We start from the raw sequence: 25,826 nt of genomic DNA on the forward strand, positions 1-25,826 counted from the left end.
AACAGCAAGTTTAGGCGACACAGCACAGTGTGCATTTTTTACATTTGTCTTGTAACTCATTAAGTGCATTGAGACATTGACACCTTTCAATCAGGTGCATGGCCAAGTCACCAGGTTAGTGACTTCCATATATTCCTTATACAGCACTATTAGATTGCTGACTACCCTTTAAACAGATCCTCAGAGGGTCTGAGGGCTGGTTATGATGGCGGTCATGCTCTGAGTCACTTACTTCTAATTAGATCTGGGGGCAACATGGCGACCCGTCACACCCCAGTTTAAGGAAAATACTAACGCTAATAAGCTTGGGGTGTCTTTACTTAATTTATTTAAACCAACCTAACTGACGATCCAACGGGAACTTACCCTTAAATAATCTGGTCTCTTCTCGGGACCATTTCTATTTTATTTTTGTGAATAAGGTTCTTAAAAAAACAAATAAGTTCATAATATTTATAATATTCAGTTCATAGTTCATAATATTTTCTTTTAAGAGACAGTAGACATTCTTACTGTAATGGATCCTTTGCCAGCTGGCTTCCCATTGGCTAAGATCAGGGGTCTGTGAAGTTTCTTATTGGACACAATCTATTGGATAAGAGACAATCAGGACAACAATTATTTATTTTCGGAATTGAGCAAAAATCCACTTTAAAATACAGTCTGCATCTAATTGTAAGAATAAATTCCATCTCGTTCAGTTTATCCTATCCCGTCTTCTCTAGGCTATACCTGTAGTTATAAAGAATATACTTCAAACCAAAGAAGAAGAAATCATTCAGTACCACTCCCAGTGTGCAAACAAATGCTCCCAGGAAGTCGTGCTCATCGAGCTGTGTGGCACACTTGTCTTCATCGAACATGGCAAAGCGAAGTTTCTGGATTTCTTCAAAGTGGTAGTCCACCTGGAACTTCACCCCAAACACTGGATTCAAGTTGTTCACAGCTGTTTCAGTGCGTCCCAGCTAAAGGTCAAGAAACAAGGAGAGAAAAATGCTGTAAAAATTAAATAATTCCAGTATTGTCCCTTTTAACGTTTCACAAGCGTGTCATAGTCCTGGTCCTGAACTATCGAGCTCTGTCCAGCGCTTGTTTTTAATTGATCATGACCTAGGTTATTTCTTCCTCAACAGTATGCTCTTGTGTCCTGTTGTCAGGTCTTCATCTCTCTGCTAAGTTGGTTTCTATTTTATTTTGGCAGTCCTTTGTGTTTTATCCTTAGTTTTACTTCCTTTGTTTTGTTATACCCCATTAGCCTCACCTCTTGTACCCGGTTGTTTCCTGTTATCCTGATTAGTCTTAGTGTGTCAGTTTGTAGAAAGAGCTTTGGTTGTCCTTTGTTGTGATATCTGTTATGATTTCCTGTGTGTCCTCTACCAGTTCGAGTCTTGAGTTTGGACCTTTTTTCCTTGTTCCTGTGTTTTGGATTGCTTTCTACCACCATTAACAAAGAGCTTTGTTAATCCTGCCTGTAGAGTTTGGTTTTGTGTAGGCACTACATTACCAAAATAGCTGCTCACCTGCATCTAACAGTCTCAAAGTCACCACAAAATCTAAGCTCCATCCCTTTCAGCAAAACACAAGTGGCTAGTTTTTCCCTTGGTTTTCTGTCCATGTTCCTTAACCTCCTAGGACCTGGCGTCCACATATGTGGACATCACATTTTTGGTTATTTAGACCCAAATACTCAATTTTTGCTCTACAAAGGCCTGATATCCACTTAGAAGGACATTATACTGCTACCGTTCTATCGAAATTTGTAAACGAATATCCTCATTTGTGGCTCTTATTTTTCTTAGAAACAAAAATTGGGTAAAAGAAAATCTGGTAATTCTTTGTTTTTACATTCACTGGGCCCCAATATGCCCAAATATCAAAGAAAAATTAAAAATGCATGGTGTGGAAGAGTTTGGGTCTTAAGAGGTTAAACAAGACTTGAATGCCAAAATAATAGAGGTGGGAATCACCATACAACTCCCGATACGATATTATCACAATACTTAATGCACGATACGATATTATTGCAATTTTTAAAAATATTTTGCGATATTCAAATTCTGTACATAAAGGTAAACTTTATCAATATTCATTTTATCTAATATCAAAGTCTCACACTCAGTCTTTCTCTCATTTCAGTTTTATTGTTGACAAACTGAACGGTTTGTATTACAGTCTAGTCCAACTTAACTGAATGCAACCATCTGGTACAATTATAGCTATTCTGAACTATGCAATTTATGAAATCTATGCAGCCCATTCAGCAACTGAAGAATTTGAAAGTAAATTAAAACAAAAAATAATTTTACATTAAATAAAAAAGTTTTAAACTTAATTAAAATAAAACATGTCTTAAATTAAAATAAGTAAACTGTCATGTTTATTGCTGCCAAAAAAAAAGTTAAACACATTTGGACAGTGAAGGAATGTCAGGATTCTTGCTCAGAAAAAGGATCAACATGCTCTGAAGTCAGAGCACAAAAAACATTTTGTAACAAAATATCGATTTCTGCTGTCCCTGTATCGATACATTATTAGCAAACAAAATATCACGATACTACACAGTATCGATTTTTTCCCCCACCCCTACAAAATAATAGCCTAAAGTAGCTGTGACTCTTCTGTTGTGGAAAACTGCAAGACTGGGTAGTCTCTGCAATCTTGCAACATGTGGCAATTTATACAGAAGCTTTGTAAATTCTTAATGAAAGCTTAAAAGACTAAAAATAAATGACTAGAAACATAATAATGAATTGAATTATTAGTATGAATACATGTAAATACTATCGTACATAATCATCAATTTAACTTTTGAGTATTTAATTGCAAAAGTTAAAATTATTAAAATTAAAATTAAAATTGGATTTTATTTTGAAATCTTACAAAGCTGCAAAAAACAAACAAACAAGTTTTTATATAGTATAAAAATATTACTGTTTGTGTTTACAAAAAGCAAAGTATGTACATGCATATGCAATTTAATAAAGTGATACTGATATGTATCTGGCAACTGTAACGCACCAAACGACTGTAAAATAGTTTGAGTTGCTACATATGCGTGTGTCTGTGTTTCTCCAATCTTTTTTACTCTAGAGATTCCAAGAGAATGATGTGTAGTCTTAACATTAGTTTTGACACACACTTCTCTAAAAACATTTAATACTGAACGCATTAAACAAGAATCAGCCTCGGGCAACTCTTCAGCATCCCTGATTGTGACATCGGCGTGTCGTAAAGTCTGTGGCGCCCACTCGAAGCCAGGATTCCCCCCGATAACAAGATGCAGCTAAAAAAAACAAACAAACTTGGCCAGTGATGATCAAATCTGTGGGAGTGTGTTAGACAGAGACCCAACAATGTGCCTCCTACCTGCCATCCCCAGAATTACTATAGATTCCTATAAATATTATACCTTGGTCTGACGCTGGGTTGATAAAAAACAGCAGATTTATCGGAACTTTTAAAGTAGCCTGCTGCGGTGCTTTGTGGTAAATGTATCCTTAAACCAAAACAAAGTCCTAAAAAGCTGCAGCCGTCTGACAGCACTTTATCCAATTTAAGGGACCCTTTCCCCTAAAGCCATTGTTTTTGATGTTTCTCAATGCGCTGTGTTCTCATGGCCCCAGAGAGCAGTCCAGACAGCAGACAGATAAGAGGGTGTGGGTGCCTGAAAAGAGTGCTGTGAGAGTCATGTTCTTTGCTCTGACTCTTCTAAACCAGGTAGTTGACTGGCTAATCCCACGGCCGTGCTACTCTCCAGCCTGACTCACCCACGACACGTACGATCATTAAACGAGGTCACATATACTCAGCCTGTCACCACTGAATATAAAAGGCCTTAAAAAAGTTCAGCTCATTCCGATAACGGAAACGGGAGGGATGAAATGCAAAACACTTACAAAAATGCATCTAACCCTCTGCAGGTTCACAGGAAAGAAACAAACACTTTACACTGGATGTCTAGAATTTCAGTCTGGAGAATTTAAATTAAACTAACTGAACTTTGATACACACCAAAAAAGTGAAATTCTTTTTGAAAGGAAAACTCTTGTTGATGATCTCCAAACCTATGGGACCTTCTAAACCTTTGGTGTCAAACACAAGGACCAGGGGCCAAAATCAGCCGCCAATAACTCCAATCTGTCTCACTGAACGGATTTTGAAAATGTGAAGGAGGGCGTAAATTTTACACTTGTACAGTAGACGTGTTTTCATAGGCTAATCTGTTTAATAATTGTATGCTGTTGTAATGCTGCTCCTTTGACATAAAGAGTCAGATAGCATCACATATTTGATTTGGCAGTTTTAAACCAGATACCCTTCCTGATACAACCCCAAAGGGGATTTGTGTCTCTAGCTGGAACTCAAACAGTGACCTTTAGTTTGCCAAGCATATATGTCAACCATCAAACTATGGAGCCATCACTATTGCCCTATAGTGTCTAAGACCAGCCAAACATCGAACAGTTTTTTTCTTGAGCCCATTTCCCAACATCTAACACTTTTATTCATAGTAACATTTACTGAAGGCACATCTAGACAGTTTATTAACCTCAAAAGAATCTCCATTTCTGCAGAATCCTGGTGTATTTTCTATTCACCAGCCTTTCCTCAAAAACCCCTGCAGCAAACAGCAGTACCGCCATCTATTACTTAGCTGTTCTTATGCAATTACACCTTCTTCTTTCATCTTTATTTCCTGCAACAGTTGTAGAGAAATGAATTCCTTGATCCTGACGGGTCCCAGTGGTTGCATACGATCTTCCAATGTTCATATATATTGTATATACTCCTTTCACTATTCTTGTTTGCTATTTATTCCTGATGTCTTTACTATTTACATTTTATTTATATTTATATTTTATTTGAATTCTGTCCAGTACATGTACAATGACAATAAAGGGCTATTCTACTCTATTCTATTCTATAAAATGTACCTTTCTCGTGCTACTGGGAATGCTTTTATCTAAGATACATTTCTCTCTGACTGTAGGTAATGATATTAGTACAGAACTGAGATACTCCAGCAGGAAAAAGGTTTTAACTTCACCCCGCTACCGGTGCTTGCAGCACTTATCCATCTGTCTGACTCACGGGAAGGCAGCAGTGGAGAATGGCTGCACTTCGTAGCTTAAAAACTCATATTATTGGGACATCACAGCACGCCAGCAGGCTAAAATCTCATAGCAGTGCCTCTGTGGATTTGATCCTGGTTCACTGAGCTTTAGAAATGAATCAGATCCCTCTGGCACTTCATGCCTCCTTTCTTTCTTATCTGTTTATGTTTACTACTAGATAAAAAAGAAAAACAACAATACAGGTCACTGAGATTACTTCAGATAGAGGCACTGCCCGCTGCAGGGAAAATTAAGCTGTAGAGCTGCAGCTGGAAGAAACAGGTACAGGAAGAAAGGTACAGGTACTGATAGGGTTATGATAGATAAATAAATAGACTTTCAACAAAGCAAATACAATAGATGTGCATCCCGCAGCTTAATTTATAGTGAGTTAAAGGAATTTAGAAGCAATCTGTTATAAGTGTTCGTGCCTTAGATTTGAGCAGACACTTCAGCCCAACAGCTCAATACCAAGATGTTGAATCACTGAAACAAACCAAAGCGGCTCTAAAGACATCGGTGATGATGTTGCTAATAAATAATCACTAGGACCAGCCTACAGCACCAACAAAATCTCTGCTAAACACTGACAACTGGCAGGTGCAAAAATGTACCAGTGAAAGTGTGCTTTGGCTTTACAGTTTAAATTTAATGTGTTATAACCATAAAAAATGCAACACAGTGGCTGACAGCAAAAGTTACTTATTTAGTCATCAGCTACAACAATTTTAATATAACTTGCGAGTCTTGTTTGTGTCCCGAATCATGTCCAAAGTTCACTTTCCTTTAAGCTTCAGTCTATTTACCACCATTTACTGAGGCTTCTAAATATCCCGTGTTTATTGTGCACTCACTAACTTTGTTGTATGTTATGAGTTACTGAGCTGAAAGTCTGAGTTTTCAGTGTCTCTTTGAACATGGATTGATCACCATGGTAACTTGTGCTTACTGCATAACCCGATCTGGAGCAGATTATGTTCAGCTTCAGTTTAAAATAGTCTGGCGCACAACATTTTCAGTCATTCAGTCTATTTACATATGATACGAAGGAGCCTTTACCGCCACTGAAATAATATTCTAGCACTGAGTGTTTTCATGTTATGCAAAAGAAAAAAAAAAAGGAAAAAATCTAATTTTCTGCTCTTACTTTTGATATGTGTAATTACATATCAAATATTCTGGGGAGTCCTTAATCATTTACGAGTGGAAAATTCAAAACAATACTCTGGTGTGGAAAGTTTTAAACGTAATATTAATCCTACACTTGTATGAACTGACTGTTCGTGTGCTGGATTTCTATTCTTTTGATCGAACAGCTAAATTTAATAACTTAGAAGTTTAAATGACTGGAAACTTGCAACTCTGGGGACTAATCGTAGAGCTTTGAAGTTGTGATAAATGTAGAGGTGTGTTTTATTTTTTAAGACACATTTTTAATATTCTTATAACGTATTTAAAGATGAAAATTACTACAAAATGTCAGTTATATGGGGCTTAATGTGAACCACGCCATTCACACATCACACAGTGATTTAATGCACTTAAAATCACAACATTTATTAGCCTATATGTTGGTATCTAATGATACAGAATTATAAACATCTGCAACAGGCCAGTTTACATTGGAATGAATTATAACAAAACTTACTGTTGAGTATCATTTAGCATCACAAATGTAGATCTAATAAATAAGGCTGCATTTACTGCAGAGGACTGTTAGATTTTTAAACCCTCTGGTTTGAATATGCCACTGCCTGTGAGTTCTCACTTACAGTGTTACAGGCTTATATCTGGGTTTATAACACGTGTTGAGATTAGTATTGGGATTTGGAGTTGGAAGCTCGGAGAAAAAAAAATCCTTGGATTTAGAAAATAGCCTCAGTAGTGTGATACTTGGGTGCCACATCATTTACATAGCTGAGATCCATATTTCTGTAGACCTATCACATTCTTCAAAGACTTTCTAACACTAACTTTGGCTGCTATCTCCCATTTACGGCTACAGTCATTCACTTTCTTTTGCCTTCTTCTTGTTCTGTCGCTCATTCATGTCATCACCTCGCTGTCTTTCTCTCCTCCTCCTCCTCATCCTCCTGTCTTTCTCTGGATAATTTTCCCCTCGCCTTCTGCTGCACCCTTTTCTCATCTCCCTCTCTCGCGCCTCCTCGTTCTCACACTCTTACCCTTTCGTACCCACTTTTTCTCTCTTTCCCCTCCCCGATGGACCCAGCTGCTTCTCACACCTCTAGCTCACAAGACAGACGAAGATAGACAAGAGACTGAGACACGGAGACCTAGAGAGGGGAAGGCTGGCGACGGGAACGAGAAAGACAATCAGAGAAAAAGACTGAAAGGAACAGGAGGAGATCAGAGAAGTGAGAAAGCTGAGCGTGAGTAAAACAGCGAGCTGTGGATAATATCCGCGAAAAGGTTCGGGCCTCATTTCGCCTCCTCCATCGTTGCCTCACTCTAGGAGCACTAAGCTTTTGTTTCCCTTCCCGTTGCTATGGTAACTGTTGGCAATTTCACATCGGAGCCACATGCCCTGCTGACCGACAGCTAGCTGCAACCCGAGGCACTCGCCTACACACAAACACACACACACACACACAGGCACAAAAAAACCCAGATTGCTCTGTTGACCAGCTGTTAGCTGCAGAAGCATCGAAGCAGGAGCCTGCACACACCAAGACTTCATCACCGTCTTCCTCTTGAGCATCTTCAACTTGTTTCCTCAGTGGGTCTACGTGGATAGACCATGTATGATCAGGACACATGACAGCCACTTCCTAGCAGTGAATGCACAAAATATTAACAGTGCTGTTCCGACATAATACGGACTTTGAGCAAGTGAGCTGGTAGTTTAAACGTCATCAAATGTCCGTTCCAACTGCGATGCTCAGTCGTCTCCATCACATGCCCTGCGTTTCTGGAAATCTTCAAAATAGATGTTTGCTAAACTGCTCTGTTTAGAAATATAGTAGCTGGCAATGATTCTGTCTATTGATTTTCGCGAGCAGTGTGCTGGAGTCTTGAAAATGGCCTCATGATTATCACCATCTTCTCATGTTGGACCTCTGCACCGACGCTTCAAACCTGACTCAAGCTCACAGCAACAGTCGATGTGCACTGTGTACTTTTACTGCGCCTCAAGTGCGCTTAAAGTGAATTAGTAATGGCAAAAAGATTGACTTCACAAAGCTGGATGAAGCATTTGAAGACCTGTTAATATAAATTAACCCAAGAAAAATACATAATTACCATGAACTGAGAACTATATAAAAATAGCTAACAAAAAGCAAAACCAACTGACCAAGATCTGATACAAAATACAGTCACAATATCACAATATCACAGTCACAAAGCTGAATCAAACCGACTGGAATTTAGCAACAGAGTTGCTGCACTTCAGTTTTGGCGTCAACCTATTACCCCAGTTGTTGCTATTTGCAGGAAACAACCCAAACGAGCCCTAATCACAGTCATACTACTGTTCTAATAAGCATTTTGTTTGCCTTAGCAAACCATTTCAATGAGCTTTTGGGAAAACGTATTTACACATATTTGTACCATTAACTCCTTCCCCTCATTCAGCGGGGCACTTTATACTGCGGCAGATAAATTAAAGGTGCATCAAAGCTACTGAGCTAAGATCTGTTTCTTCTGCTTTGGACTCTCCAGCTGACCATAAAGCCAAAGCAGAGAAGAAGAATTAGCAGCTGATTTCAAACCAGTAACTTTCTGCTTTGAGTCATGAGCACACATCAGTGAGAGCCTCTACTGACCAGAAAGGATTTCAGTACAGCTGTTGTTTACTTCTCTGTTAGTTTTCTTGTCAACGGTAAAAACCAACAACAACAAAAACGAAGGTATAATCACTTCTTTACGCTGTCTGGACCTGTGCTCTGGTTAAAGAGAATAAAGTGATGTTTTATGCCATTCAACTAGACTTCAGTGCCATCTTGTAATGGGTACAAGGAACAGGTGAGTGAATGAGATGTACATACTAACACAGTCAAAATGATTAAAACCACCTGAGTGGCTTTATCCCCGATGGGCATTTCTCATCACTGGTATGGACCACCAAGCCACTAACTACACATAGTTACCAGTTTCTGACTTATAAATGCAGGTGTTTCCAAATCTATGTCAAAAAAATAACACTAGAGGCCTTAAAATCCAATAAACAGCTAATGCAGCAGCCAAAGGCATTCGTTTTCCACTGCCTGTTCAATAAAGATACACGTAGCCACCATGATACCACGCGCTGGTTGGTAAAGGTCACAGTAAAGTCTCAACCTGAGCATTTTCAAAATCAATACCTCAGCTTTATGAAATCTGACTATGAAACTTAGGGCAGTGACTGACAAGTAGTTAGCCTGGCAAGGAGCAAAGGAGCTGATGGATGTTTTCCTGTAAATTTCTACACAACTGGATGTCATTAGAAAGAAAGCTTCACTTTTTACAGCTAAATGCTTTTCTAGTTAATTTTTGATGATCTCAACGCATTTTTAATCCTCAATTTACCAGTTATTGAGTGTTAAAGTGAAGTAAGCTTGTCAAATTGTAAAAATGTCTCTTATATTCTGTGAACACATTCCTTTTCCATTCCAGGCAACTCAAATGCAGCAACAGAAAGCCACACTTCTAATTGGAAACATGGCTTTCACTTCAGTTTAACCCTGCACCTTTAAGAGAAATGTCATCAGTAGCAGATTTTGGTGTTTCCCCTTATTTGGTGCTTTTCCAAAGTTTAAATCAGAAAAAATTATTTGTTTAACATGATGACGCATCCTCGTGAAACCTGAGATTTTATGGCATGTGATTTAAAAATGTCAAACATGTATTACTGACTCTCTTTCCGGTTTTTGTGCCTTTGCCCGAGTCTACACTGCTTGTCTTAGATTGGAATGCCGCTCATAAATCTTGCAACATCCTATTGGGCTCAGCATGCCACGGCTGATGCCAGATGGTCAAGACATCATGACTTTGGATCTGACTCACAACCTATAGGCTCTTCCTGCAGAGTATCATAGACTACAAACAAAACCTTCTGGTTCCCTTTCCTCGAGGAGCCAGCATGGTGGATGTAACCTTAAAAGCACTTCTTAGAATTATTCAAATTTTCCATCCTCCCCTCAATCTTTTTATTTCTGCACTTTAATCTTCTCTCTCCACCTCCCAGGAGTCGCCATACACAGTGTGTGACATACACTGTTATGATCTTAACAGTAATATATCAAGTCTCTGTTCGGCCTTTCCTCTTCAGTCTGCCATCCCATCCTCCATTGATTCTGCTCCATTAAAACAAAACAATCCTCTCATTTCTCATGTCATTTTCTGTAGTCTTTCTCATCACTTGTTCATAAAGGTGTGGGAAACAAATTTCCCACACGTGGGACTAATAAAGGTTATCTTATCTTATAAAGGATGTATGTCTCTCCATCCTTTACTGTACCTCCACCCAGTTTCCATCCACTTCGTGGAAGAGAACGCAGAATGGATCCGACTTGGAGGCTACATCTCGATCTAGCAGGCTGGACGCGGTGACCGACAACTCCACCCGAGTGACACAGTGCTGAGGTCCGACACTGCGCTTCTGGCCATCAGTGGCCAAGCCCAGTGTGTAGGCCATGGTCACACCTGATCACCCTGAAGGAAAGCAAACAGGCAGAAGTAGACAAAATACTTTTAGTTTCATACTTCTTGACACTTAACCAAATATGTCATCCTGTCGATTGACAAAAAAAAAGATAAAACAGAGCTGCTGTGATTATTAATAACAAATCTCAGCACATTCTCAGCGTGTGCAATGAGAATATGCGCAGTGATATCATGACAGTGAACTAAAACTCTCTGCATTATGTGCAGTTAGCTGGTGGAAACATAACACCTGAAGATGCTACTTTTGGCTCTGTGAAGTGGTGAGGGTTATTTTTTCACAGACTAAATGAATTTATCCTCTGCCACCATCATAGCAGACCTGTTACAGCCTGCATCACAGCATAGACGCACATTCACTCCCATTCCTATAAACACCTTCTTCTGTACTTTTTCTGCATAAGTGTTTTCTTTCTAACATTCACCGTGTGATGGGAGCATCAGAGAGCAACCAAAGGATATCTGGCATATCAACCACCAACCTTTTGGTTTCTAGATGACCTGCTATACCTCCTGAGCTGCAGCCACCCGGAATAGAACATAGAAAATATATCATATGTTTAAAATGAGAAAATGTACTATTTTAAGACAGCATTAAGGTCATTATGAAATTGCTGACAGCAACACAACAGTGTATAAATGTCTGGGAACTGAGGAGACCTGCTGCTGGACTTTTGGGAGTGGCGAGTCATCCCATTTTTGTTCGATATAGGATTCTAGCTGCTCAGCAGCACTGGATCTCTGTTGTATGTTTTCTTTGCAAATTTTTCTAACAGCTAAATGGTCAGTTTATCACCCGAGCTCTTGTACTGTGCTGTTGGAGTAGCTGTGGTTGGGCTTTATCTTGCTGAAATATGCCTGAAAAAGGGGTCGACTGGATGCGGCCATATGTTGATCTAAAACCTGTATACATCTTTCAGCATGGGCACATTGCTAACTCCATAGGCACTAATGCACCACCCTAACATACAAGATACAGGCTTTTGACTCGAGTTGGTCCAAGGCGCAAGCTTGATGGTCCCTCTCCTCTTTGGTCCATGTTTTCCAAACAGAATTTCTGTGTTAACAGGCAGCGATTCCTGGAAGCGTTCCCGAGCCCTTTAGATGATTTCCATGACAGAATCGTGCCCACTTTAAATGCAGTACCAGAGGATTACAGGCATTAAATAATGTTTTCCAGACTTGTCCCTTGTGCACAGAGATTTCTCTAGATTCTCTTTTGATGATATTATGTACTGTAGGTGAGGAGATATTCAAAGTCTTTGTAGTTTTATATTGATTCTGAAATATGCTGAAAATTGTTCCACAATTTGTGAAGATAGTTTTTTGCACATTGTTGAACCTTGTCTCATCGATACTTGTTCTTTTTATACCCCATCATCTTACTGACCTGTTGCCACTTAACCCAATTAGTCACAAAATGTTCCTCCAGCTGTTTCTTTTTAGTGCCACTTACTTTAACGGCCTTTTGTTTTTTTTAAATGTGTTGCTGCCATCAAATTCAATGTGACCTTATACATCTTAAAATGACACATTTTCTCAGTTTAAACATTTGATATGTTTTCTACGTGCGACTGTGAATAAAACATGCGTTTATGAGCTTTGCAAATCACTGCGTTAACACCGGTGAACACAGGTATATCTGATAAAAGTTATGGTCCTGTTCTATTTAGCATGTTGATGCCATTCTTGTCAGTGAGCATACACAATGTCAGCACCTCATCCATAATTAGAGTTATTAATTACACCTGTGTTTACCCTGAGCCAAAATGGCTGCTCAGTAAATGGACAATTAATTAGACCAAACTAAAACAGAGTGCAGGTACAGAAACTGGCTGAAACATTACCGAGGCTTAAAATGACAGAAACAGATGTGCAGAGATTTTCCTGTTAGGCTGTCATGAAAAAAAGATAAACAGCCAATATCAACATTATTCATAACCTGTGGTCACCATCAGCTCAAAGGTGTCTGCCAGTGCCACGAAGAGTGAGTAAATAAATGTGCTACTCTCATGTAATGTAAATGTAAACAACTGTAGGTTGCTGTTACATACACACAGATGGCTGGTGTCCAGGATAAACCGCAGTTTCCTTGACGTAACTCTAACAGACAAGCATGTGCATGTGCTCATCTTACGCTGTATCCAACCAAATCCTAAATTACTGGAGAAACCGCTGAGGAGAGAACACGAGACGCTCCCAACACCCTGGGTGTCTGTATCTGTTGCCACGCAGAGAGCACAATTACAGAAATCAGTGTTTGACATTTGTCGAATGGAAGTAACATTTTAATGTCACAGTTTTTTTTTAAGTCGTTTTACATATGTGATATCTAACGAAATGAGTGGAAGTTTACCCAGATAACAGAATTAGTAAATCCCCATTACATCAGATCACCTTGAGAATTCGGCTTAATCATACAAATGGTTCTGTTTGGCTAAAAATACTCAATGAGTACAAATAAAACAACACTGGTGTAAAAAAAAAATCCACTGGGGGCAATTTGAGAGTCATAGTTACCCTGTGATAAGCCCAATGATACCCAGGATTAAGCACTGCAAGGACACACACACACACACAAGCTGCCCTGAGCCCAGATCAAAGCCATTACCTCTAAACTAAAGAAGCCTCAGGCTAGGAAAGGAAAAAACAGAAAGAGGGAATACACACACACACACACACACACATCTTGAAACAATTGCTGAGTTTAGTAAAAAAAAATGTTGCGAACATATTCTCAGTGGTATTGCATTTGAAATAATTCCCAGGTGGCTTTAAGGACAATATAAACAGCACCGCACCCGCGTCCAGATCAGTGGTTTTGTTCTCACAGCGGCATGCTAAAAGGATGCTGTCTGTTGCTAAGATACTAATGTGTCATGAGCAGCGTGCTCCTCCCGCTCAGCTCCACTGTGATGTCACACTGGTAGTGGTGATGCACTGAAAATACCAGTGCAACATTTTCATTCACTCACTTCATCATTCATAGGTGGAGAAAAGCGTGTTTTGACTGGCTCAACTACTTTTACTCACTCGCTCATTGTTCGTGGTCTCAGTGGCAGTCTCCTGTATTTATAGATGCTATTAACAACTCCAGTGCGAGAAGGAGCAGAGAGTGGAATAAATCCAGCTTTAAGCAGACACCTGCTCTATCCCTTATATAGAAGTCTGAATGATTAAGATTAAAAAGACATCACAGATTGGCAAATAGCATTATCAAAGAAAACATGGCTTCATGAAGTATGCTACAATGCACCAGAGCAGCTTTAAAAGGTGAACTGTGCTGCACTTTAACTGGATTCAGGATAGGTCCGCAATATTTGAGACATCAGGGGGGAAAAACAGGATGAATGTTTTCTAAAAGCAACTGAACCCCACAAAACTGCATGTTTCTTGTACTGTGGCTCTAAAAAACCTAGAGCTGCTATTGCATCGTTTTTGGCTACATGATGCACTTTGTGTATGAGTGCACTGTAGAAAGAAAACACAAACAAAATCCAGGTCCAGGTGCAGGCCTCTGACTGTACTGACCGTGCCAAAAAGCTTCACACCTGCTCACACCTGCAGGATGGGCAGGCAGCTTAAAGTGACTGACTGAGGCGGAAAAAGCATGGAAGCAGATGCCAACTTGTTAATACTAGCGGAAGGATCAGCACGCTTTAAGTGTAATTACAAGATCGGTGAGCCATATTGGTGCCAAAGTGGCCAACATCAGTGAAGAGTAGACTCCGGATCTGAATGAAGGAGAAAGATGTGCCAACTTGACCATTAAAACTCTATTTCACACACACAAACACAACACCTGTCTATTCTGTACCATATTTCCTGTGATATTTTTTTGGTCCTACATGAAAGGTGCTCGTCAAAACATGACATCTTCCCCACATCCTTCCGTAATTAACCTCCAAGAGAAGCACACCGACTGTACATTTTGGCTGCAAGGGTTATTTTTGCGTCTTAGAAGCTCCCCGGTTCCCCTTTGACTCGGGAGCTGCTGTCAGATCTCTTCTTCTAATGTAAACCCAACAGGAAAATGTGAAACCGACTCACCTCGGTAAATGACGAACAACTTCTCCGCCGCTTTTCACTTAAAAAAATCTTTAAGTGCTGCGCACAGTGAAGAGAGAGGAAAAGCAGAGCCAATTTTCCTATAAAGGAGTGAAAGCTGAGGTTAACATTTTTTTTATTATTATTATTTTTTTTAACCGGAGTATCCTGGAAGGCGCAACAGTGTGTGAACACAAACCATCCTCGTAGCCTGGACTGTGCTCTCTGCGCCCGGCCACTGAAGGACGGGGTTTAATAAAGCCAACAGTGGTGGCCTCACAGCGGAAGTACGACAAACTCACTCCCAAAACAAAAGCGGAAGAGTCAAGCAGAAAAAACTACTTCCGGTTAGTCATTCATGAGCGATCAGTGTCTATATTTTCCATAAAATTACAGAACAGTGAAAAGATGCATATTTTTTTAACCCTAGTTAATACGGGGAATGCATTTATTCCACATTTAACACATTTTTTTCAATTATTTAAAATTTTTTTTAACTTAAAAAGTACTTAGTTTAGCTCTAAAACATGAATTTAATCTTCTTCCTTGTGAATAGTACAGACATCAGGCCCCAAGTTTGTTCACTTTCTTTTAACACTACAGCCACATTAGATGTAAAATAAGGCTATTTACAGTACTCAAAAGCACGAAAGAATCAGCACTTTAAAGCATTATTTTGAAAGTATCTCCCAATGTTTTATGCTTCTGCTAAATGCAGCAAAGTCAAAGCATGTACATCTGCATGCGCAGTATTTTATGTGTTATGTATTCAGTCTTATTTTAGTTTCCATTGTTATTTAGTTGAATTTCAATAAAATGTAAATTACCCTTGTAAAAGTTTGCATCTTTAGTCACATTTGCATGTTTTTATGTGCTGCGTGTAAGCACGCCTACAGTTTCAGAGTCTCGTTGATCCTGGGATATACACAACATTTTTCTAATAATTTCATATGAACATTGTGCACGAATAGCAAGCAAAGCAAATCCATCTTCTACAGAGAGAAATTTGCCTCCAAAGGGTTGCAAATGCGTAAGATATTATCCACAAGCGTAAACGAACCTTCACAAATGTTTACAATGATTTGTGTCTAACTTTTTAAGGACTCACGAGTGCTTCAATCCACACACAAACACCTGAAGTGAAAGGACCCAAGTTTTGGTAATCCTCATGCAGCCCATTCTGCAGTACCACTGTTAACCACAAGAGGGCGGAAAGCGAACATAAATGATAACATTTCACTGACGTCGTGCCGCTGACAAGGAAACAGGAGAGGTATAAATTGTGCTTTCCACAAGGAGCAGGACATAAGATGACCTAATCTACACCAAAAAAATGTAAAGACAAAGCATAAAGCAATCAGGTATCTACTTTTAATTGTTGACATTGAGAACAAACCAGAATTCTTTTAAGTTGTATATTATAGTTGAGGTGCATATTTTTGTATTAGACTTTATTTAGCTGGCATGTATTGCTAGAGCAGATTTTGTTGAGTTTGTTGATCTGTTTAAATTTAACATAATACTTTATAAAATCGCTGACATAACAAAAAATAGAAACTCAATTTAAAGTTTTCTAATTAGGAGGTGACATCTTAATGCAACTCATAGTCGGGGAATATCAAAAGTATCTGCAATTTTTCTGTCAAGCACAACCTGCACACAAACCTTTCAAAAACTATATTTAACAGATAAGCAATTTTAAATCCTTTCAGTAAGAGCCAGTGTTGCTCCAAAAATCAAAGGAAAAATAAAAACAAAAACAAAAACAAAAAACGGACCATTACACACAGGAAAAGAGAAAGGAATAAGGTGCATTACATTCAGAAATCAAAGCATCAGCATGACTTTAGAAAGTCAGAAAACTGGTGCGACCTGCAAAAGTTACAGTATCTTCTTTTGGTCACAAAGCAACACATTCCTATAAAAATATTTATTTTTAAAATGTTTTAACCCTGATTCAATCACAGCTCAATAAATACATACAATTTCTTGCGTCCTCCTATGATAAACAGCAGAAATAAATACGCACATTGGATAGAGACCACGACCTAGAGTGACCATAGGAGCAGATAACTCTTCTTTCACTGTGACTTTGTGATTTCTTGTGTTTTCAGTAATGTGGCCTCTAATTATTGTAAACATTCCACAATGCAAATTGACTCCTCGTATCAGAGTCTGCAAAGATATATTCATCATTTCCTCACAGGAAAATAACACAGGTGTGGCCTTTATTTTCACAGCAGTTTGGGAGCTCAGTGGTGTGCTACTGAAAGGCGGGGCTCAACACAGGTTTAGTGATTTCACACTTTTTTAAGTGCATACATAAGTTAGTGTAATCTTTTTTAAAAGCCATCTTTAATGTACTTTGTGACTTTTTCTAACTTTATTGTAACAAGTTTGAAATGATCCTGTCATATGAGAAATACTGTAGTCCTGTTATAACAGTAAAATATTATCTGTTCAATTCAGTAGGGAAGAATTTAGTCATGAGTGTGATACATTAGTTAAAACTGAACAGGCGGGCCCTGCTTTGTTTATGTGTATGTTTTTCCATTCTTCCAGGAATTCAATGATAAAACAGGAAGCAGCTGGCCAGTCTCTCAGCATCACTCATTTGGGTGTCCTTGCCCACCTACTCGCCCGCCTGGGAAGGTGATGACAGTTCACCCTCAGCCGTAAAAAAACGAATTCTACTGCTGATTATTACGACTCATTACAAAAGTAACTGTGTTATTTCAGTGGCTTTGATGAAAACACTTTTTGTTCAAAACTGCATCTCTTGTTAGCCGGACAGTGACAGCAGCTTTTGAAAAAAAGGTTTCAGTGGCTTCCACCCGTCTCCTGCTTTGTGAAACCAAAGGCCAATCAGTGCAAAGTCAGGGATTTAAATAGTTTCAAAAATACATTATTTCTTCTTGTTCTAACAAACTTATTTCAACTGTACAGCCGTGTTTCAATAGAGCAGCACTTAGAAAAAAACCCCAAAACACTTCAAGCAAAAAAAATAAAAAATTCTCACAGATTTTTAAGTCAGTGTTGGCAGAAGAAGTACTGGACTGTTCATCTGCACTGGTGCTGATGAACTGGAATTGTGCTTCTCAACTGTCCAGCAGTGCAGATCATATCAGGTGGAAGAGAAATTCATCCTCCTGTCCCTTAGACCGAGCCTTTGGACATCACCCTCAAAGATTTTGTTCTTCCAGAGTCTGAAACCAAGTTCAATAACTTATAAAGGCCAGAGCATTACCACAACATTAGAAATTAATAAGGTTTCCTTGGATAATGCAGGTCTAGCAGTGCAGGAAGTTTACCTGATGAGTTGCAGAGCAGGGCAGAACCTTAAGGCTTTAAGCAGGGCCTCCGCTCCAGAAACACTCAAGCTGTTGCACTCGAGACTGTGAGAAATAAACACTTAATCTCTCATGTACTGACACAAGAGTTGTTTTCCTTATTGGTTTTATAAATATAAGAAAGCCTAAATGAAAAGTGGAATGAAAAAAGCAAAACTCTTGCAGTTGCGGGTCTTTATGTGTGTGTTTTACTCACTCTATCTGAGTCAGCGTATGACAGAAAGGCAAAACCCTGGCCACTTCCAGTGCCACTTCATCACGACAGTTATTCCAACCCAGACTAGACACCAAGACACAGAGAGACAGGTTTGATGAACAGAAGCTGAAGCATCACGCAAAAATGTTATCCTAAGATGCGAATATCATAAATTACTTTTAATTAAAAACTAGAGTGTTATGTACAACAATACCTTAAATAATTAAATAATCAATTCCTTAAAATGTGCGGTGCTGTGTAAAATGTAGGCAAAAACAGAATGAAATGATCTGCAGAGTTCATAAATCCACATTCTGTTCATAAGCGGTGTTTAAACTGAGAAAAATATTTACTCATTTTGTATTTGAGTGTCTCAGAAAAGCTGAGACAAGGGCAACAAAAGGGTGGAAAAGAAAGTGGCAATATAAAGAAACATGTGGAGACCATTTAGCAAATAATTAGGTTAATATGCAATGGGTTGGTCACATAGTGGGGTATAAAAAGAAGCAGTGATGGACAGAGGCTGAACGATCTGCAATAAAAAAAAACCTGAATATCTTCTCATACAGTGCATGACATCATCAGAAAGATTGAGTAGATTTGGAGAAATTCCTGTGTGCAAGGGACAAGGCCAAACATCAGTATTGGATGCCTGTGATCTTTGTTCCCTCGGATGGAAATGCATTAAAAACAGAACTCCCTCAGCAATACTTCCAGAAATCACTGTTTGTGAACCCAGTTCATCCACAAGTGCAAGTTAGTGCATTTAAAGAAGAAGCCATAGGTGATCATAGTAACTTTAAAAGGAGCTAATATTTTTCTTAAATGCTACATTTCAGTTTAAACCTTTGATGTGTTTTCTATTTTCTATTGTGAATAAAACATGAGTTTACAAGATTGACAAATCATTACATACAGTGTGTGCCAACTCTTATAGAACTGACACGTCCATGAGTAGAACACAGAACACCACCAGATTGTTAAATGTTTGATCACTTTGCTTTATCTTACCCAACTTCCTGTATGAGGGGACAGTGAGCCAGACTGGCTACAACAGGACGCAGCTCTGAAGTCCCAACAGAGGTCAGGCTGAATTATTGTGCACAAGACAAAAAACAATCAGTAAGTGTAGTCACCTGTATGAGCTGTGATTCTGAAAATAATCAAAGCAAATGAGTCTTACTTAATCTTTTTGAGGTTCTTCATGCACATTATGGCTTTGGAAAGGCTATCGGAGCCTTCATGGTCAATGTGGTTGAGCGAAATGCTATAAATGACACAGAAATACAGAAGAACAAAAAGGCTGAATAAGTGAGGGGAGAAACACATATCAATAAGAACATATAACCCTGTGTGAGACTTACTCTAACACACTGAGGTGTGTCAGTGATGGGAAAATGAGGGCCATCCTGGCAGCAGTGAGCTTTCCCAGTGTGTTATCGGACAGACTGGAAGAGTGCACAAAAAGACATATAAATATGTACATTTTAAAACAATCTTTGAGTTGCTTGAGTTAAATGCCAATTAATGATATAGCCAAATATATAAAACTCAGCTTTTCCAAGGAAAATAAACAATTTTGAAGATTAAAATGTTCGCTCAAAAGTTTTGAGGGCTTATTTTGTGCACTTCTTTAGCCAAGTGCGTGCACATGCAAACTCTTGCATAGTGTTGCAATCAAGTGCCAAAAGCACATTTACAGGAATGAAACACATTCTCACCCGAGCTCCTCCAGGTGGCTGCAGGCTTTCAAAGCCTCAAGCAGCTTCTCTCCTGATTGGTCACTGATAAGGTTCTTTGACAGCCTGGAGGATAAACACACACAGCAAGAAAAGCAAAATTACTCATTTTAATAACTGTTAATGGACCATGTAAAGTGTTCTGTCGATAGTTTGTTTTTTTGATTATTCCACTTGATGGCGCCAAACCTAACTCAAACTTTACTTTTAAATTATATGGATAATAGACACCCTACACATTACAGTGGATTGATATAGCTCAATTAAATCTGCTCTATAGGTAACTGGAAACCCTTTTGAAACTGTGCCATAAACTACCTAAACGCTTCAACTTTGCAATAATATAATTTACAGCTGATCACAGAATATTTAGGACCAAAGAAATTTCACAAGCTGACTTGACTTATTCTTTCACAACTGTTTGCAAAGACATACTGCATGGTTGGGTGCTTGATTTGATAGATCTGTGGCAAATGGACTGAAAACACCTGAATTCAAAGATTACGAGATTTGGCCCAGTACTTTTGTCCTTATGGCATAGATTGCATTAGTTACTGGAAGAACTTTGGATTGAATTTAATCTGGGTCATTGTTTCTGGCTATGCAACCTCAGATTCAGAATTCCTTCAGTTTACTCGATGTGTATAGGTTTACTGCCGGCCACAACAATTATTCATTGGGATCTACAAATAAAAGTGGAAGGAAGTAGAGACAGTGAGCCCAGTGGAGGCAACAAAGTTGCAAATTTCTTCATCAAATTTTGGGAAGCTTTCTTTCAAGCCAAAGAGTTTAACTTGTGCACATTTAAATGAGTACTTCAGCTGGATATGAAAATATGAAGTATAAGCATAAAAATACCATTCTCTTTAAAAAAAAAAAAAAGATGCATAGTGCAAACAGTTGGTCCCCATAAAGGACCAATAAAATTGCTGTAAGATTCTGAATGACTTGCACATGACTTGCACATCTCATCCATTTATGGCCCAGCATGTACTAACATTTTTATTATTGGATTGTTTACAAAAAGGCAAAGAAACTACTTCACACTCATGTTGTATATGACAGGATAAATGGAACTCGGCATGAGTATAATCTACAGAAGATTGGTCATGTGACATAAACAAAGTATTTTAAAGCATTAATAAAAATATTACTATTTCTCTTGGGGTGAAGGTGAACAAATCCTGGAGAAAACATGTTGGAAATGCAGCTAGAGGGTTTTGGAGATCAGTAAAATACAAACTTTTCATGTTTTCCACCCTCTGTGTACATACTTTAGCTTCCTGAGCTCTTTCCAGTTCGGAATGAGCCTGTTCAGCTCTTCTATTCCTCTGCCAGCCATCCTCCAGCCCCCCAACCTGAGATAGAGCAAATCCAACATTCTCAAAGCCAAGCTTCTTCTTTTTTTAATGACAGACTGACAGAAGGTGAATGGTAATGTGCAGCGAGCGCTAGGTATGAATGAAAGACTCACTCTATCTGCTCTAAATGTGCGTGTCCCTTCGTCGCAGCCAGGAGATCCAGAACGCTGAGATTGTCCATTGCTGTGACAATCTCATTCAGCCTGGTACACACATACAAAATGTATTAGTTATGTTAGGTAGATATGTATTTTGATGAGGATTTATAGCCATGGGAATATGATCTGTATTTTAGAAATGCATAAAAGGCTTTGACATATGCTGACCAGGCACCTTGCCAGCTACATTTTACAGCTTAGCACTATGAGAGAACTGGGAATGATAAGGGATAAATTCGTCCCTGGGGTGGGGTGGGGGGTAGGGGGATTAGTAGGATCAGATCCTACTAACTAATTATGAGGTTCATAAGAGCCTGATGACATGCTGGTATGACAAACAGCACCAACAGTTCCTGCAGTACAAAAAGCAGCATGTGCATTATAGTGTAAATGCAGAGTGAAGTGCACTGTGGTGAAAACAGCAAAGATGTCTGCCTGGAAGAGTTTTGATCTCTGTTCAATAAATCCTGAAGGCTATGTGGTAAAGAACAAACCAAGATTTACTTTAGCTCTTGGATTCTAACTACCTCAAAGAAACAGAGTGTTTCTTACCTGAGACGGCGAATAGAGTTGATATTTTTTAGAGCTCGTGCCAGACACATCCTGCTCTCCTCATTCAGTGCCACAGAATCCAAACTTAGGGTGCAAAGAAAACACAGGAAAAAACTGACATTTTTTAACAGCTACTTTATTTTATCCAACAGAAAAAACAGCTGTATTGTTGTATGTATGTGTGTGCCTTACCAAAGGTCTTCAAGAATAACACACTGTCCCAGTGCTTCAATGAGCTGCAGTCCTCCAGGCAAAACACAGTGGGAAAGACTACAGCAGAGAAGTTCCATTGTGAACAAATGTTTACTCACTGTGTGTAACATTTTACAGCAGCCTAAATAGAAGTTCATATTCTAGACATTATTTTTCACACAGTCATGTACAGAAGTACATCCACACTCATCTTATAGATCATAAATGCTTACTTGAGTGATCGTAGACAGGGCAGAAACGTGGTCATACTCTGAGCTGCCGTCTCACTAATCTGATGACCCGACAGACTGGAAGAAACAGAGGATGCTCGGTGTAACACATTAAGTAACTCTTACTGTAATCACATTACATTTTTCAGTAATATATTACTACTATATTACTAAATTTGCTACTTGCATTATAAAGGCTCAGTAGGCCAGACAGACAAAAAGGAAAAAAAAACAAAACAAAACATCTAACAAGCCTTTATTTTTGTTGTGTTTGTGCTACAATCAGCTGGTAGACGATCACTTTTTGACACAACACCTGGAGCTAATGGGGCAAAACAATCGCATGAGTGCTGCTGTTTGACTGAGGAAGAATAAAGTAGTCGTGGTAAGCCAATCACATAACCACTTAAAGATGGCAAAGCAACAAGGTGATATATACCAGTTTTTAAATTGTGTTGATAGGCATGATAAACAATATATACGCTGCGTTTTTTCCTCAATAGTTTCGATACATTTACTGTCTAAGGACAGCGATAGCAAGCACGCTCTGCTTATGACCAAAAAAATTAAAAACAAAACAAAAAACAGCCCGTTGGTGTTGGTGGAAAAATGTCGACCAATCAAAAAATGATATGGCAACATGACATTTGGTTGTTTAGGAAGAGGGGGAAGTTTTAGGAGTGATGGCGAGAGAGAGAGAGAGAGAGAGAGAGAAAGACAGCAGAAAAAGAGAGAGAGCGAGTTTTGAGATGTGAGAGATTTGTGACGTTTAGCGTGTTTGGATTGTGTAGTTCATGTGTTGTCTTGTGTAGTTAGTGTGTAGTGTTGTGGATAGTTTTGTGTTGTGTGTCAGAACAATGAGGTGACTGCTGAATGAAAACAGGAGGAGTGATACACCTGCTGCTGTCAGGCCTGCAGGTATCAGCCCGTCATGTTCTCCTTTATAGTGGACAGAAATTATTTTTTTGGAGTGGCTAAAATAATTTGTGTGACATCTTATTGAATGCAGAACAGCTGATTGTTCTGTAAATAGTTTAAAATGGTTATTTAAAAAAGGGTAAAATGTAAATGGCTGCAAATAACTTTGTTGTTTGCAAAACTTGTGCATAGGATTTTAAAATTGAATTTATTTTTGCATTTAAAGTTATGAAATATGATTCATTAAACATGTTTGTGGTTGTTACAGTAAAAATATAACTTTTTCTACTCGGATTTTATGTTTTTTGTCTGATTTTAGATCAATTGTGTTAACACAGTATGTCAAAATAAAAACATAACTGTAAATTCAGACATGTGAGGTTGTGCTGAAAAGAATGATACCAAACAAGGCAAAGTAAATAGTTTTTAAAGGTGAAATGTGGAGGTAAAATCAAAAGTAGTTAAAAATGGCCAATTATAACTTGGACCCCAGAGGGATAAACATTTTTTTTAAAGTAACGCAATAGTTACTTTTCAAGTAGTTAATTACTTTTAGAATCTTGTAACTCAGTTACTAACTTAGTTACTTTTTTGAAGAAGTAACGAGTAACTATAATTAATTACTTTTTCAAAGTAACTTGCCCAACACTGGTGACAATGCATTTAGATCATTATACAGAGTAACATGAATGTAATGTAACGAATATTGTAACAAATCCTTCCTTTGGTGAGAAATTAAGTAATTTACTGCATCACTTTTAATTACTTCACATTACTTTGAGCAGTGAGCCTCTACATTGGATCCACCTGTTCACAGAAGATCATGAAAACAGTTCACCAGGGGGTGTGAAGGGAAAGGTGTTTATTTATCATACTGGGCCTTTATTCTGGGCCTCACTAAGAATGGCTTAGAAGCCTGTCACTTCTTCCTCCACGTCTTCACTACACTTGTTAAATACATATAAAAGCTCTTTGGGAACTACCGTATTAGTGAAAAATACTGTTTTATGCCTTTGAAACTGTGCTAGCTTTGACATTTATCAACTAAACGAGAACAAATTATGCTCCAGGCTGCTAGTAATGAAAATAGTTCTTTACAAAGTTTTATGTGTAGGCACAGCACTGGTTCACCTTGAGTGTCTTTTCTGCGTTTGAACAATCCATGAGTCAGTGTTAAATGGCTGAATAAAAAACATTCCTATTAAAACGTTCAGGTACAAGAAAATCTGGTTTGCTGGAAACATATTACAAAGAAATAATGGGTGGCTCATTACTTTTGCACAGCACTATAGGTAGCGCTGTGGAGCAGTCTTTAGCAGTACTGATGGTGACCGAACAAAGGGAAACAGAGGAAAGTGTTATAATTCCTCCTTAAATTGGGGACATTATAAAATCCTAACAGCAGTTATGACAATCTGAGATATGGCCAACTTTTCAAGGTTTTGGAATCATGCAATCCACAGCTGCTTTTTTATATTATTATCATTATTATTTTTATGAATGCTCTAATTTCCCAGATATCCTGAATGGAGCATTGGCCATGTAGGTATTTGTAATGTCCAGTGGAGTGTTGCTAAATGAATGAATCAATAAGGGAATTGAAAATTAATGTTCTAAAAGTGCTTCGGACAAGTTCTAAAATGCGTTGCTCACTTTAAGTGCTGAATTGTGTTAGGCTGCAGGAAGACCTGTGACAATGTCTCGAGCACAGTCACATCACTCTCTTTGGAAGCAATAGTGTGGATGACAGAAAAAATAGTTGTTATAGGAGACCTTTAAAAGTCACGTTGGTCAAATTTGAAAAGGTTCTGACCTGAGTGAAGTGAGATTGGGCAACCGGGGAAGAACAGAACAGAGAAACTCAGCTCCCTCTACACCGAGGCTGTTGTGGGAAAAACTGAATGGGAACAAACATATTTTTTTTTACTCATTTATTTCCCTTGAGTACTACAGAGTACATGCTCATGTTAAATACTGAAATGTGACTACTTACTCCAGTTCTGTCAGAAATGGACAACTCAGGATGACGCTCTCTATGGATGCAAGCTGATGCACATTTACTGCACAGTCCACAAGGCTAAAGCAGAGAGATAAGAGGAATTCGTTTTTCCTTTATACTGTCTTTACTTTCAAAGGAATTCAGCCAGAGTGTGGTGTAAATTAATACAATTTACTAGAAAAAAAGAGCAACCTTTACAACAGTGGGCTTTTTCTTTTTGCCTGCAAGGTAAGCTAAATATATAGCATATGCACTGAGCAATATAGCAGTGCGTGGAGGCTGTAATCAAAGTGCGCATTCCTTGCAGGT

General features: G+C 38.6%; 2 protein-coding genes across 2 annotated transcripts in view; both read right to left on the reverse strand.

The window, feature by feature from the left end:
- cpne2 (copine II) overlaps window positions 1-15,071 on the reverse strand; it is a 53,013-nt gene extending 37,942 nt beyond the window's left edge. The window contains exons 1-5 of the mRNA XM_087844050.1: window positions 15,022-15,071; window positions 14,826-14,923; window positions 10,573-10,766; window positions 786-965; window positions 514-588 (exon numbers count right to left, since the gene is read on the reverse strand). Coding sequence (XP_087700176.1) covers window positions 514-588; window positions 786-965; window positions 10,573-10,749 — 432 coding nt within the window. The 5' untranslated portion in view covers window positions 10,750-10,766; window positions 14,826-14,923; window positions 15,022-15,071. The remainder of the gene's footprint in view (window positions 1-513; window positions 589-785; window positions 966-10,572; window positions 10,767-14,825; window positions 14,924-15,021) is intronic.
- A 1,134-nt stretch (window positions 15,072-16,205) lies between these two features.
- The window catches only part of nlrc5 (NLR family, CARD domain containing 5), a 35,372-nt gene continuing 25,751 nt past the window's right edge, over window positions 16,206-25,826 (reverse strand). Inside the window, exons 42-55 of the mRNA XM_087844051.1 lie at window positions 25,512-25,595; window positions 25,332-25,415; window positions 22,604-22,678; window positions 22,371-22,448; window positions 22,179-22,262; window positions 21,582-21,671; window positions 21,382-21,465; window positions 20,090-20,173; window positions 19,733-19,816; window positions 19,552-19,635; window positions 19,380-19,457; window positions 18,369-18,452; window positions 18,134-18,217; window positions 16,206-18,028 (exon numbers count right to left, since the gene is read on the reverse strand). Coding sequence (XP_087700177.1) covers window positions 17,947-18,028; window positions 18,134-18,217; window positions 18,369-18,452; window positions 19,380-19,457; window positions 19,552-19,635; window positions 19,733-19,816; window positions 20,090-20,173; window positions 21,382-21,465; window positions 21,582-21,671; window positions 22,179-22,262; window positions 22,371-22,448; window positions 22,604-22,678; window positions 25,332-25,415; window positions 25,512-25,595 — 1,159 coding nt within the window. The 3' untranslated portion in view covers window positions 16,206-17,946. The remainder of the gene's footprint in view (window positions 18,029-18,133; window positions 18,218-18,368; window positions 18,453-19,379; window positions 19,458-19,551; window positions 19,636-19,732; window positions 19,817-20,089; window positions 20,174-21,381; window positions 21,466-21,581; window positions 21,672-22,178; window positions 22,263-22,370; window positions 22,449-22,603; window positions 22,679-25,331; window positions 25,416-25,511; window positions 25,596-25,826) is intronic.

This window comes from Neolamprologus brichardi, chromosome 7 (assembly GCF_056152115.1).
Source record: "Neolamprologus brichardi isolate AB-2024 chromosome 7, ASM5615211v1, whole genome shotgun sequence".
Lineage (NCBI taxonomy): Eukaryota > Metazoa > Chordata > Actinopteri > Cichliformes > Cichlidae > Neolamprologus > Neolamprologus brichardi.